This window comes from Thunnus thynnus, chromosome 9 (assembly GCF_963924715.1).
Source record: "Thunnus thynnus chromosome 9, fThuThy2.1, whole genome shotgun sequence".
NCBI classification, from domain to species: Eukaryota; Metazoa; Chordata; class Actinopteri; order Scombriformes; family Scombridae; genus Thunnus; species Thunnus thynnus.
The window spans coordinates 19,753,593-19,768,236 of record NC_089525.1 but is presented as its reverse complement, the minus strand read 5'-3'; the positions used below and the strand labels follow the sequence as shown (position 1 = coordinate 19,768,236).

Below are 14,644 nucleotides of genomic sequence, written 5' to 3'. Positions count from 1 at the left end.
CTCAAGATATTTAAGTGGAAAATCTTAAATCACATAACTATTTCCGCTGTTATCAGTTTCCTCTCCCTTTGCATCTTGGTTGCAAACACATTGTTGAGAAGGTGCTGTAAGGTTGACAGGAGCACACTTGTCACAAAGCATTAAAGAGTCAGTGGAGTTAGGCTTTCCAACTTTAGAGTCTGTTTTATTTCATGACACAATTCCTCCTTAAGCGTAAGAAAAATCGTGAGGAACATAACTCTGACTTTGAAGAAACAAGTGTCTCTTTTTGTTTCCAAAAAAGACAGAAGTTGGAAAGGCGAGGTTTTAGAGAGCAAAGCCCCCCCACGACCAGCTCAGGAAACTCCGGGCCCTCTGCTCTTCCTCTGCAGTGACGGCACTTAATCACACTCAGAGGGCTGTGATGGACTTCACATGCACTCACACGCCTCCGCCTCGTCCCTTTCTTCTTCTCCTCCTCCTACAATCTGCTCTCCTCTGTCAGAGTGATGTAGGGTCACGAGAATGGGGAAACACCTTCCAAGGAGAAAACACACATGCACACATGCACTTTCACAACACACACACACACACACACACACAGAGCTCCTCGCTGAGTGCTGAATGGTGAGAGAACAGCACATGCTGCATGAGACGAAGTTGGATAGCAACATTTCTCCAAACTGAAGGTAAGACAATCAAAACTAACTTCTGTCAGGGGGGGTTATTGTGAGTTTTAACATCAGGATTTTTGATTCTTTAGTTTATTTTCACTTTACATGTGAAATCTGTATTTTTATTGTGCTTGCAGCTTATTTTTAGAGTCAGTTGTCAGTTTGGCTCCCAGGCCTTTTCTCCAAAATTCCTTTTTTTTCTTTTTAGTTATAAGTTAAATTTAGTAGCAGACTGTTGCACTGATTTAAAAAGAGATGATCAATTCCCAACCATAACATTTCTGCCCTTATATATTCTCTGTCAACCCTCTAACAATGCAGCCAACAGTAATTTAGGTACAATATTTAGAAAGTAACTGGTTAAAAATGTATGGATCCATGTCTCTGCGAGTGCAGCTGCTAAATTTGATAAGCATTTCATTGGAAATAGTCTCGTTTAATTTTGTATCCTCAGAGGAAAATGTCAGCCAGTTTATCTTTCTCTGTGCTACTTCTGTGGGCCAAAACAGTCCTATCATTATTTTTGTGGATGATTATTTTCCAGAGCATGAAACCAGAGAACCAGGGTTGTAACCTGTGATCTCTCTCTGACGTCAGTGTTGGTTCACTTAAAAAGGAGGCAAATACTTTGAGGCGTAATTACATCTAAAGGAACTTTATTTTCTCCCAGTGCTGTAAAAATCTTTTTAGTAGATACTACATCCTCATCAACTGACGGTCATGTTCAACTCTGGAGGTTTTAATCGCCACAATGTCACTTGACAAAGGGGACAAAATCTTTGTTTCTCTGGCTGTTGAAGACAGTCGCGTTCACAAACAGGCCTCTTTTTGTTACACTGGCACTCAGTAGAAAAAATAAACAGCCACCAAAATCCATTAGTTGTGAGCTTTTAGCCCACCAAATCAGTGGTATTATGTCATGTGGTCAACGCCTGAACAAATAAATATTAGTTTTGTTTGCCAAAAAGTCATTCACTGACAAAGGAATCTACAGTATGTAGTTTTTAACTCCCTATTAGACTTCTTATGAACAAACTTATGAAATTCCAGTCACAGAACGTCAACAGTAAGATTGTTGAAGTAATTCTCATGAAATTATTAGTAGGAAGTTATTAAGATGATAAAACAGTGTTAAGTGTGTTTTCTCAGCTGTCAATGAGCGATTTAATGAGGATTAAATTAGTGAGTAATCGCGTTTAGAGGAATTTTTGCAGCTGTTTTAAATTATTTTAGTTTCTGCGGTTTATCTCAGTTTGGTTCGATTTGTCTCATACACCTGCCTTAAATGTAAACTTAAGAAAAGCTCATGTACATCTTCTCCCAGCCCCCATGCTTCTTTTTAAACAGCTCACCTCGTGATTTATTACCCAACCTGCTCCGCTGTTTAATTTAAGATGAGATCACAGCCCATCAGCCGGTGCCACAGACCTGCTCTTTCTAAGCCCCCTCACTCATATCTTAGCAAAATATCAAAATATGCCAGCGCAGGTTTAGACAGTGATAATAACTAATAATATCTGTCAGTGTTGAAGCCAGGGGCAGAAAGCAAGACTGTCCACACGAACTGAAGCCAGCAGTCCATTAGAGCAGAATGCTAACATTCGGCCAGACTCTGGGAAATCTCAGAACATTGTCAAGGTCCGTGTGGAGACCAGGGCCGGCCGACCCAGAGCAGAAGCTCCTAAATCCCGCTCCTGACTGGCTGAGCTCAGGCCAGGGCTCCTCTGACAAGTGTGTGTGTGTATCTGAAAAAGTAAACACAGTTCAAAGAAAACATTAGAAGCCAAATGAAGATAAGCGATAAACATGTTTTCTATTAGTGTCAAGATGTAGTGTTGGAGTTTTGGCAGCGTGTAATCGTTTTGTGAGACCACTGGCAGGACAGCCTGGTGTGTGTCAGTCCCTCCCTGCTTATTATGACAGAGTCTATACAGTGTGAACACTCATTTAATGCCAGTCATACCCTGCTGCTGCGACAGCGAGAGAAACTGGTAAATGTGCCAACTTAGAGCTGTACACTTTACATCTTTAATCTAATCTATTAATCTAATCTATGTTTTTTTTCATGCCTACGTTGTCTTTTAAAGACACTCCCTACTCCCTGAGGACATCGGAGTACCAGACAGAGCCGAGCAGAGATCTGAGAGAAAGTGTGAAGAGGGAAGAAGAGTCACATCACCTGATTCGTGGAGCTTTAACATGGGATGAGCTCCTGACATCAGTGTCTTAAGGTACTGTCTTAAACAGTTTCTCAGCTATAAAACACTCTTTATCTCACATAAAAGCTATCATAAAAGAAACCACAGATGGCATCTACAAGATAAGAAGGGCTCCTTTTAGTATTTGACATTTGACAGTGACTTTGCACTTTTGTATGTAGCTGCACCTCTTTTTTTTCTGATTATCAGTTTGATCGTAGCGTGAGTGCATCTCTTTCTAACTGTGCTTCTGATGTGGTTTATTTCTGGGGTTATTCCCTGTGTGCTTCGAGTTAAACAGGTCTCAACATAGTCGTGTCACACGTTACATCAGTGTGACCTAGGAAACAACAGATGTGTTCAGTGTTAGTGGGTAAATCCATGTTAACCCACTGAAGATGTAAAACTGCTGCTGCGCAGCCTGAAAAAGGCGTATTAGAGCTACAAATCAAATCAAGAAGTAAAACCAAGCAACAAATTTACAGTATTCTGCACCCTCTCATAACCCCAATATCCATTTGTGATCCTACATTTTTATATATGTTAAGTAAATTATTTTAAAACTTACTACAGCTCCTTCGTAAATTAACCCCTTTTACACTAATCCTCATATTTGTAACATCAGAATCACATCAGAAGGCCAGTATGTTCAGGAGAAATGCTTACAGCGACCAATAACTCTTTTAATGTACATATGGGCATGTGAGTTTTGCTTTAAGAAGTCTTAATGTTGTAGAGCTTGAACTGATTAATATACTGTTGGTTAGTGTAAATACTTAAAGACCTGTTTTAATGTAAAACCTTAACCTGCACTGCAGCCGTCAGATAAATAGTTACTGCACACCATCTTCTCGCTTTTCCTTTCAGTGACTGTCTCTCTGGTTCTGGTTTGACGCACAGATGTATAAATTAAAGTCGTTAATGTCTGTCTGTCAGCCTTCCAAGAGCGCTTGCTCACACGTTTCCGTGCTCAAACATGCAGTCCCTCTCTAAAGGAACTTCCTGTTTATGGCCAGCTGTGTCCCCCGTGTATACTGACTGCGAGCCCGACGAGATCCTGGCCTCTGAGCTCTGACCTTTAACCCTGGAGGGGCTGGGAGGGTCGTCGGGGAGAAAATGCGGTGCACCACCCTCTTGGCCCTGCTGACGGGGGTCATGCTGTACCTGGTGATGGGAGCGCTTGTTTTCCGTACACTGGAGTCCTCCTCCGAGAGCCTGAAGTATGAAAATCTGCTGAGAGCAAAGAAGACCTTCCTTCATAATCACTCCTGTGTCAGCGAACATGAATTCTACAAGCTTGTGAAGGTATCAGTGGACACACTAACAAACTGGCTTCACATAATCCCCCACCCCCCCACACACACACAGACACACACACACACACACACACACACACACTCTTCGTAGATACAAGTTTAAACACACACACACACCTGCAGGGTTTCTTTTTTTTTTCCTCTTTTTGCTTTTCAACAGACACGTCCATTTTAAGGGCACGCTACATTAGCCTCCTCCAAAACAAACCTGTGATATGAAAGTGTGAGTAAGTCCAGCACAAAGCGGATGTTTGGAGAGCTTTAATTCCAGTAAATCTGTTGAACAGAAAACCGGTTTAAAGCTTAAATTTTGCTACGAATTTTTGTTTTTTGACTTGCATTTTTTCATTTTCCAATAACAAAATAAATTTAACAAACACAATCAGTTACAAAAGTATTTATTTACAAAAAACCCCAAACACAAAAGCCAGAGGGAGACCGATAAATCAATCCATATGGCCTTGTAAAAAAATAAATAAAAACACAGTTTTTGTTGACGTCAATATACTAAGAAATCTTTTTTATTTTGCTTTTATAGAGAGATGAGCAGCATTATTGTCTGGCACCGTGACATCTCTATCACAAACATACTGTATATTACGGACTGCAGGTCTTTGTGCAGCTCTGTGTATTTTGAGAATAACTATCCGTGATTGATAAAGCAAACAACAAAAAGAAGAAGGTGAATTTTTAAATTTAAAGGAGTAAAGATGAGAGAAGTAAACCAACAGCCATGTCTATTATTCCAATAAATATATATCATACATTCTCACTTAGTGGCCTTTATATCTAATTTCCTCAGTTAATGCAAACTTGAAACCATTTACTTGATAAATTCAGCTTAGAGTCTGTTTCCACAGCACTGATTCATCAGTTCATCAGTACAGCAAGAGTCATGTCAGGTTTTCCACTTGAACTTTGTCCCTGAATGACGTTAAACTAACATGAATGAATCTCAACATTCACTTAAGAATTTTTAAATTAAAAGTCTTGCAGCCTTCTCTGTTACATGTAGGCGTTTAATGTGGAAAAAATATCAGGACGTCTTGAGTTATGTTGATGGTAGCTTAACATGGATCAGGAAGACAGCAAAGAAGAGTATAAAAACATTATTTCTGTTTAAAAAGAGACACTGAGAGCTGCAGGTGGTTGTACTGACAGATTTAGAGCTGCAATTATTAGTCAATTAATCGATTGTTAGACTGACAAAATAAATTGGCAACTATTTTTATCATAGATAAATCTGTTTGAGTAATTTTTTTAAGAAAGAAATGCTAAAGTTCTCTGGTTTCATCTGTTAATTGAACGTCTTTGGATTTTGGACTGAAGACGTCACCTTGGACTCTTTCTGATGTTATAAAGGTTAAACAATTAATCAAGAAAAATAAAGTAAATAAGTCATAGTTACGGCCCTAGAAGGATTAGTGCTGTGGAAATGTACATTACTATGAATTTACCATGTGACCTGTTGTAGTAGAATACAGGTAATTACACCCACCTCAGTGTTTTTTCATCCAGCCTTTATTTGCTCGTGCTGGTGACTCCATTATTTTGATACCAGCTATTATATGAGAATTTACTTTAATCCATTTAAGTCCATTTTGCAATGATTTCAAGCCATTTATCCGCTGTAGGAAATGACCTCTGACATTAATCTTCTTTAAAGGTGTGCCATCATAATGCCAAAGATCTTGAGCTTTATTAGAGTCATAACAAATGATGTACTGCTTAACGCTGCTAAACCGCTTAATGTACAAGTTAAGTATGTAAAGCTTATTTATATAGCACCTTTCTAGAGCAGATGTCCTAAAGTGCTTCCCAAAAAAATACAAAATCAAGACAGATACAATATAAGAATAATGAATAAAACCAAACAAAGGCAGGTCTGAACAGGTGTAACTACAAAGACACTTTAAATGGTGTTACAGTTAAATAGATTACTTCCTGCCCCTGCAGACAGTGGTGTCTGCGGTGGAGGCAGGTCTGGATGTGAGCAGCCTCCCTGCCAACTTCACCAGCCGCTGGGATGTAGCCTCCGCCTTCCTCTTCTGTGGTACCATCATAACCACCATAGGTAGGTGGGGGACTCACCTTCAAGGGGCTCTTTGAAGATCTTCCAAGTATGAAACGCTTCTTTAAGCGAAGGAGGATTACAAACCTGACATAACGTTGTGAGAATTGTCCTCAAAAGACTTGAAAAATTGTGACTCAATCCTTTAAGTCGTGTAAAAAGCTGAAGGTCTTCGTGGTCTCTTTTGTTTGTTTTTCTTAACAGGTTTTGGGAACCTGTCTCCTCGGACGTGGTACGGCCAGTTGTTCTGCGTGTGCTACGCTCTGGTGGGGATCCCTATGTTTGGCATACTGCTAGCTGGAGTGGGTGACCACATGGGCACGGTGCTGCGGAGAGCTGTGGCCAAGATTGAGACCCTCTTCCTGGTGAGAATGGTCTGTCCTGCCCAGGAACCAAAGCTCAGATGAATTTACACCTTTCTGAATCACAGATGTGCACCTACAGCACGCATAAGAGGCCCAGACTCCCTTTTTAAACTGTTATCTAAGTAGCGAATAATTGTTCAACTGGAGGTGAACCATCGTTAAAATAATAATTAATGTTAAAAATACTAACTGAAGTAGCTTTTGCCTCCATAAAAGTCACAAAAAGGAAACTGCAAAACAAAGTCTCTACGAGAGATAATTTATTTAAAACCTTTATACAGTGTAGGTGTGAGCCTGCACGGCTGCTATCAGCACGGCCTGCACACGTTAACTTTGTGACCCATATTGTAGCTGCAGCCTTCATCACTGAGCAGCTACACAGCAGCTTTGAACAAGAGCACTACTGCAGTGATGCCTTAAGAAGAAGAGTATTTTACTTATTCACTCCTCACAGTTTGGAAGGTCACAAATGAAAATCTCTAATCTAAGACGCTACGTGTACCTGTAAATACTCAGGAGTCTTCAGCCTAGAAACTTAAATATAAAGAAAGCTGAGCAGAAAAACCTTAAACCCAAAGTTTAAAATTAGTGTGATAAAAGACGACTCCAAATTATAAAAACCAAGACTTTTTCATTCCACTTACATTAAATATAGATTTATTTGACTAAAGAAATTATTCAGTGTGGCTTCAAATCTTATCTGGAAAGAGCAAAAATACGGATACAATAAATTGCAGAAGCACTGTTCATGTAAACAAAAAAGTTTGATCTGAAACCAACGTTTAAGTAAAACCATGAAACTTTTAAGTGAATGATTCTGAACCTTGTTTCATTTAATCCACTTCCATCCTCGTCTTCGTCACTTCTGTTCCTGTAACTATCCTTACAGTAATTAATCATTATCATTAATTCTTCCTCTGCTTTTTTTGTTGTTGTTGTTGTTGTCGCTGCTATCCGTCTCTGTCTCAGAAACACAAGGTCAGGCCCACCACTGTGCGTGTGACCTCAGCGGTCCTCTCCATCCTGATTGGGTGTCTGATCTTTCTCGCCGTGCCGACAGTCGTGTTTCAGAAAGTGGAGAAATGGTCGTTTCTGGAGTCGCTCTACTTTGTGGTCATCACTCTCACCACTGTTGGCTTTGGAGACTACGTACCAGGTGTTTACACACACACACACACACACACACACAGAGTTACACACAAACATGTCTTACTTCTAACAGTGTGGACAGCAGGTCGATGTAGAGTACATGGAAAGATTGTGGAGGAACTAATTTACAAAAAAAAAAAAAAAAGGATTTGATTTAACAATACATCAACATATCAAGTCAGTTAGAGCACTTAGTAATATGTGAAAATCAAGAGAGAAACAGTTAATGATGGATAAATAGTTAAAATAGATTAGAGCTGCAACAATAAGTTGACTAATCGTTTAGTTGCTAACTATTAAATTAATTGCCCACTATTTTGATAATCAATTCATTGTTTTAAGGCATCTTTTAAGAAAAAAATTTCCAAATTCTCTGATTCCGGCTTTTTAAATATGAATAATTCCTGGTTTCTTTAGTCCTCTATGATAGTGAACTAAATAAATCTTTGGGTTGTGGACTGTCAGTCGGGACTAAACAAGAAGTTTGATGTTGCATCTTGGACTTTGGGGAACAGTGATCAACATTTTTCAACATTTTCTGACATTTTATGGACTAAACAATTAATTGATTAATCAAGAAAATATTTCAACAGAATTCATAATGAAAATAATCGTTAGTTGCAGCCCTAAAATAAATAAGTAAAAGGTATCTGGATAAACATTTAATAAAAATGTGACTGAAATAATAAAAATGGATAAACAGTTGAAATGGTTAACTTGAAGTAATCAGTAATCAGTAGTCGTAGTAAACAGACCTAAACATTAACAGTTCAATTGTATGAAAAAATATTTTAACATTGACTATTATTTCTACTTTTGTATCGTTTAAGAGTTAAATGATATCTAGTTTAAAATCAATTGATGTGAACACATTTGGAACATGACAGGTGTTGTTGATTGAGGGGTACTTGAGATCATGTGATAGGGCTGATAAGGCGGTCAGCAGATGATTATCAGGGTGGGAAATAAAAAATGAAAATTCTCTTACACAACACTTATTGCTTCATATTAAAGCAGAAAAACATTCTATGTGTTTGGTTAGTGAAAGATTATTTGGAGAAGTGGGAGGCTAAGGCAGCTAACACTTAGAGCTAACTTATTGCCAAATGTCAATTTTGAAATAGTGTTAATTTTTAACTATTTTATCGTCTGTTCTGTGTCTGTCAGGTGAAAGCTAACAGTAATTAGATCATTAAATACACTCAAACAACCTTTATGTTACAAACCTGGTGGCTGAATTTCACCCATCAAATGTATCTTTTAATTTTCTTTCAAAGGTTTATTGATTGACTATCGATTTTTCCTTTTAACGAAACCTCAGGCATCAAGTGAACAAGACATGCATGTGAACACACACAAACAAATAACATTTTTTAAGAAAAAGTTTAGTCTCAATATGACGTGATGATGATTTGTTATCATACAGACACATTTAGAAACACACCTTACTAATTTATCTTTCTACAAATTTCAAGATCCGTAAACACAACCCTGTTTCTACAGCGTTCTAGAGGAGGCAAACACAGAAGCTGTATGTCTGCATTAATGTCAACATGACTTAAAGGCACCATGTGAAGTTTTCTTGTCAACAAACAAATTTATGTTTACATTCAGTGTTTCTTACTAATTGGGTGTTTACTTGAGACCTACCAGAAAGACATTTTCTTCCTCATAAAACATTTACAAAGCCAAAGTATTTGAAACCTGCATTGTTTACATTCAGATTTACTAGCTTGCAGTTTTCTTCTTCTTCTTTGCCTTCTGCTGACACATTGGGACGTCTCTCGTTTAGATGCTGTTACTACTGTGACTGTTGATTAGTGTAATAGCCTGAAACTGGCGGCAGGAAACTGTAGTCAGCTGAGTTCTCTTGTGTATGCACATGGTAGAAACAAACCAAAGACCTGCTCAACAAAAACCCACAGCTCCATAGTGCTACTAGTGGTCAAAAAGCAAAAAATGTTTGGAACCTTTGGTCTCATAGTCAGAGCGACTGTCTTTGAACCAGAAAACCTCGATTAAAGCCACGTCTGTAGGGAGGTTTACGGACTGTGGTCTCTCAGTAGAACGTCACATTACGTTCAAATCCTCTTTAAATCTACTTTCTCTGTGTGCAGGTGGCGGTCATGAAGGCGGTTTTTTTTTCAAGCCGCTGGTGTGGTTGTGGATAGTGTTTGGTCTCGCTTACTTCGCCTCCATCCTCACCATGATAGGCAACTGGCTGCGGGTGCTGTCTAAGAGGACCCGCGCTGAGGTGAGAGATGCACAGCGATACAGGTTTAGGAAAGCTGCACTTAATCTTGTTCAGACTCTCATCTTCTCTGGTTATGTTCTCCCTCTCAGATGGAGGAGTTGAGGGCTCACGCGACAGACTGGACCCAGAACATCCAGAACATGTCGATGGACTTTCGAATCCCCAACCCTCTGGAGTTTAATGACCCCTTCCTACTGCAGCGCCGGAAATGGAAACGCAGTCAGCGTCGCCGCATCCGTCGGGGAGCCGAAGGCACTCTGGGATACTTGGATCGCAGGGGATCTGAGAATGGACACCTGCCGAACCGCTGGGCCCCCCTCTCCAGCTCCATGAGCCGAATAGAGGACCATTCCTCTCTTGAGAGGGCGGCAGTGCCCAAACCGCGAGTGAGGATCGTTGTTCCTGGAGGTGGAGGCGGAACAGTCCCAAAAGTGGGGTCTAGACTGAGGGTTGACCCCGTTGTGGGTATTCAAGTGGAGGGAAGGGCGTTTCCTCACCTGCTGGCCCGCTCATTCTCCCTCCCTGTGGCCCGCTCCACCTCAGAGCTGGACTCGGCAGGTGTAGCCATGCAGGGAATGACGCTCTCTGGATTAGAGTCTCCGTTTGACTCCAGATCAGAAGCCTCCTCGGCCTCCTCGTCCTTCTCGGCGCTCTGCGGGTTCCAGCCCTACTGCGCAGTCAGCAGCGTGGAGGAGGGAGGAGCGAGAGCAGCGGAGATGAACACATCAAAGGAGAAAGACAAACTGATTCCAGCAGAAGGAAGTAGAATTGTTGAAAACAGACGCACACCCACACCTGGTTTCCTCCCATACTCCTCCACCCCTCCTTCCCGTCGTCCTTCTTTTTACCACCCAGTCCTCTCCCCATCCGGCTGCCAGCTGCTGGATTTCTTTGGGGAGAACCTGGCGTACATCGACGAGTCCTCAGACACTCTGAGCGACCGCGACCGGGCCAAGCCGGCAGCAAACGAGGAGAAGAAGAAGCGGCCGCGAAAGCCCAAAAGGAGGAGCATGAGGAGGCAGCTGTCACACAAGTTGAGCCCCCTGCAGGTGAGGAGGCCCAACAGCGATATGCAGCCACCGTCCAATCCCCCTACACCACCTCCAGACTCTTCTCTTTCAGACGTACCTCGTTCAGAGAGCCACAAAGACTCAAAGCCAACACTCTGACAGCCACCACACTCACGAGATGGTGCCAAAGTCAAGATGGGACAGAACATAATAATGCACACTAAAGCTGTGGGTTTACAGCAGACTTGACACTCCTACTGATATTTTAAATCAACAATAAGTAAAGCTATTCAAAGTTAGCCTCACAAAGTCAGCCCACACATTTTGATTTGTTAGGTTGCGGTCTGGAAAAGCTCAGTAGACATTTGTTTGAGACAGGAATCCCTTTAAGTGGTCTGGACAGCAGATGATTGATAATAACTGCTTCCCTTCACTGAGACAAATGCACACTTTACTAACCTGTCACTGGTCTTTGAGTCAGATTTGCAAACCACAAAAAATATATCTGTTGGTCTGTAAATGCCAGGTTGCTTCGACATTTGTCTCAGAAACTTAGTTTTTAAATCAATCTAAAGAGAGAAACAAGCCTTGCAAGTGAGGGACTTGTGCTTAAATTTGAAACAACCATCCCTGCTGTTGGTCATAAGTTTTAGTGGTTTCAGGAGACAATGAGTCACATCATTAAACATAATTATCCACTTAATTGATCTGGCTTCCAGTTCAGTCAAACCTCAATGTTTTCAGCTCTAAATCTAATATTTAAACCGGCTTTGTGAGGCTAACTCTCAGCTTTAGTTTGTCACAGTGTATTTATAGCAGAGGTGTACCGCCCCACCTGAAACACACACAAACACAATGCTCTTTTATGGAAAAGAAAAAAATTAAAAGGGAAATAAAAGAAAGGGAAAGAGAGCAGAGGCGCTGTTAGTCACAGAAAATGCCACATATTAAATAAGTGTGGCTGTTTTTAGGCTGTCATCTAAACAAACTAAATGGTTCACCAGATGAGAATGCTCCAGGATCTGGGTGGCTCACCACCTCGGCTAAAAAAGAAATTCCCCGGGGGGAAAACCCTGCAGTGGGTGGAGAACCCTAACCACAACAACAGTACATTAGTATTAAGCACTTGGGAAGGACCACAGCCATAATTCACCCTCAAACCAGCGTCAGTCCTTTGTGTAGTTCTGTCATTACAAGTCCTGACTATTGGAAACTTTCAAGATGGAAAGTGTGCAGTTGTTTAAGGGAGTAAGCAGGTCGCCAACTCCTTCCCCTAAAGGTTCTGTGATCTTCTGGTTCATGAAACCGCTCTTGAATTATTTTTTAAAGGGAAAAAAAGGGTAAAAGACAATTTAACAGATCATGTTGTTTTCCACTGCTTTTGTGCTCCTCACATCATGATAATAGTTGTGCGCTCGCCTCGGAAATAAGTGGTCAGAGAGCTATTAAACAACGCTAAGTTTATTTTTAAGTTTGTGGTGTTAACCAGCTGTACTGTCCTTAAGTGTCCTGAACTCACTGTTGGCGAGATTCTTCTTGTGACCACTGCTCCTTATTTGGCTTATACTGTTTGACTTGAATCGATTTTTATTATTTTTAAGGACCGTGGCCACATAAACAATTGTGTAGCTTTTTTAACACGCCTTTCAAGTGCTATTTGTCCTCAGTTGAACCTTCTTTGTTGCCTCATCTTATTGTCCTAAAGTGACATGTTAAAGTGATGATTACCAGACCTGTTAAGCTCACATACTGCTGTTTGACATTAACTTTTACAAGGCCTTGTGATTCAGTAATGTCATGGTGATAATTTATCTCTTTTTCTTATTGCACAATGCCTATAGTACCTATGAAATGATGCCGAGTGATATAAAACCCATGCCATGATCCAATTAGGGCTACAATTAACGATTATTTTCCTTATCATTACATCTTTTTTTCTCTCTTTTTTTTAAAATCAATTAGTCATTTGGTCTATAAAATGTAGGATGTAGAATGTAAGATGCAACCTAAAATGTCCTGTTTTGTCTCGACCAACAGTCCACAACCCAAAGATATTCAGTTTGCTATCACAGAAGACCAAAAAAAAGTTGGAACCAGAGAATTTGGGCATTTTTTTCTCAAAAAATTACTTAAAAGAATCGATTATCAAAATAGTTGGCGATTTATTTTCTGTTGATGGACTAATGCCGCTCCAGTCCCAGTTCCATGTTACATCCTGAGCAGGTTTTAAATGTGTTCACACTGGAAAAGTGACAAAATTATTTAAATTTTTTTATTTTTTTGTTTATTTTTATTTGGAACAAGGGTTTTGTACAGTTGTACATGTTATACAGCATAACCGGCTTTCCATCACGTTCCTGTTTTTGACAAAATGACAATTTTGACAAAATTATTTTAAAAGATTTTTGAGTGTGCAAAATGCAAAAACATGAAATGGAGGCACTACTCAACGCTGGGGGAAAAAATGAATCACAATTTTGGTCAGAAAGTATTAAACCTGTAGAAAGACACTCTGCTTTGTCTTTGTAAAGTCTGACAGCAGCATCGTTAAGTTCCAGTTTACTAAATGCATCATTTTTAAATGGTATAAAACGGCTAAGTTTAACTGCAAAAACATTATACTATAAAGATTAGTATGTAGCGCACTTTGTATGCAGTTAGTTTGTAGGGAAACTGGGTCACAGTCTGATGTGCAGATGACCTGAACCTTGAACTCTGAAAGTCCTGAATGAACCTGGCTCATGGTGGATGCGGGATAGACAGAAAGCTCTTGCTTACTCATAACCAGAAACTACTACAGTACAAGAAGCTATTATGGCGTTTTGCCCTCTACCAGGACCAAAATAAGTAGCTGACTGAATCCACGCTCAAATTCAGGCTGCCACATATTTTGTCATATGTTGACAGAGAGCTGGAAAGGAAGAATATTCACATGGCACTGTGTTGGACCTACTGGCATTATTGTCACTTTAAGTCTGACTCCCGACAGATGATGATTGTTTTTACTCTTTGTCTCTCAATTCTGATTTATATACGATAAAAAAGTAGGAGGAATTGTGCCACTGGCAGTGAGTTTTGTGAAAGAAATCACAGAAATGTCGCCCCCATCTGTCCAAAAAGAGAACAGCAGGGCCTCTGTGGGTTTGGCCTTCTGGCTATTTTGTCCCAGTGGGGCCTCCAGTACACAGCTACGCTCTCCAAGTTTGACTGCTCGAAGAATATGGCTTCAATAACTCTGAAGCCACAGATCCGTATCTCCTGTTTTCTCCTGTGTCTCTCTGTCGCTTGTATAACCTTTTTGTGTTTACTGTGTCCTGTTGCCCCAAGAGCTTTATTTTAATTTAACTGCCAGAAATAAATGGGAACGATTTCAATCTAGTTGTTATTCTCTGAGCAATGATTAAAGTCTTGTCTAAACCTGTTAAGTGAATTATATTTGACACAGACCATAAGGTGTTTGTGTATGTGTGTGTGTGAGAGAGAGAGACAAAAACAATTGCTTTCTGTCATCTTCAAAAACATTTTTTACAAGTCTTATCAAAGGCTCTCTCACATTTTTTGGTCAGTATGGGAAGTGTGGGTGAGTATGTCAAGAACCAGAGACATGAATCATGACATATTTTGCCAT

General features: G+C 40.2%; 1 protein-coding gene across 5 annotated transcripts; it reads left to right on the top strand.

Moving 5' to 3' along the window:
• Positions 1–171: 171 nt before the first annotated feature.
• Positions 172–14,394, top strand: kcnk4a (potassium channel, subfamily K, member 4a). 5 transcript variants are annotated; one of them, XM_067599513.1, is made up of 9 exons: positions 172–668; positions 2,741–2,884; positions 3,153–3,311; positions 3,868–4,156; positions 6,124–6,241; positions 6,443–6,612; positions 7,573–7,759; positions 9,870–10,006; positions 10,096–14,394. In XM_067599513.1, the coding sequence occupies exons 4-9, from the start codon at positions 3,968–3,970 to the stop codon at positions 11,173–11,175; spliced, it is 1,881 nt and encodes a 626-aa protein (XP_067455614.1). In that variant the 5' UTR covers positions 172–668; positions 2,741–2,884; positions 3,153–3,311; positions 3,868–3,967; the 3' UTR covers positions 11,176–14,394. The 5 variants fall into 5 exon arrangements, with proteins under 5 accessions (XP_067455614.1, XP_067455612.1, XP_067455613.1 ...); XM_067599511.1 differs by lacking the exon at positions 3,153–3,311 and having other exon boundaries at positions 3,847–4,156; XM_067599512.1 differs by lacking the exon at positions 3,153–3,311 and having other exon boundaries at positions 3,834–4,156.
• Positions 14,395–14,644: the final 250 nt, after the last annotated feature.

Bases quoted from the DNA above. Each gene is read 5' to 3' on its own strand.
- kcnk4a (XM_067599511.1), top strand. From the start codon at position 3,968: ATGCGGTGCACCACCCTCTTGGCCCTGCTGACGGGGGTCATGCTGTAC. The intron at 4,157-6,123 runs GTATCAGTGGAC...CTGCCCCTGCAG, and splicing joins AATTCTACAAGCTTGTGAAG to ACAGTGGTGTCTGCGGTGGA. The intron at 7,760-9,869 runs GTGTTTACACAC...CTCTGTGTGCAG, and splicing joins CTTTGGAGACTACGTACCAG to GTGGCGGTCATGAAGGCGGT.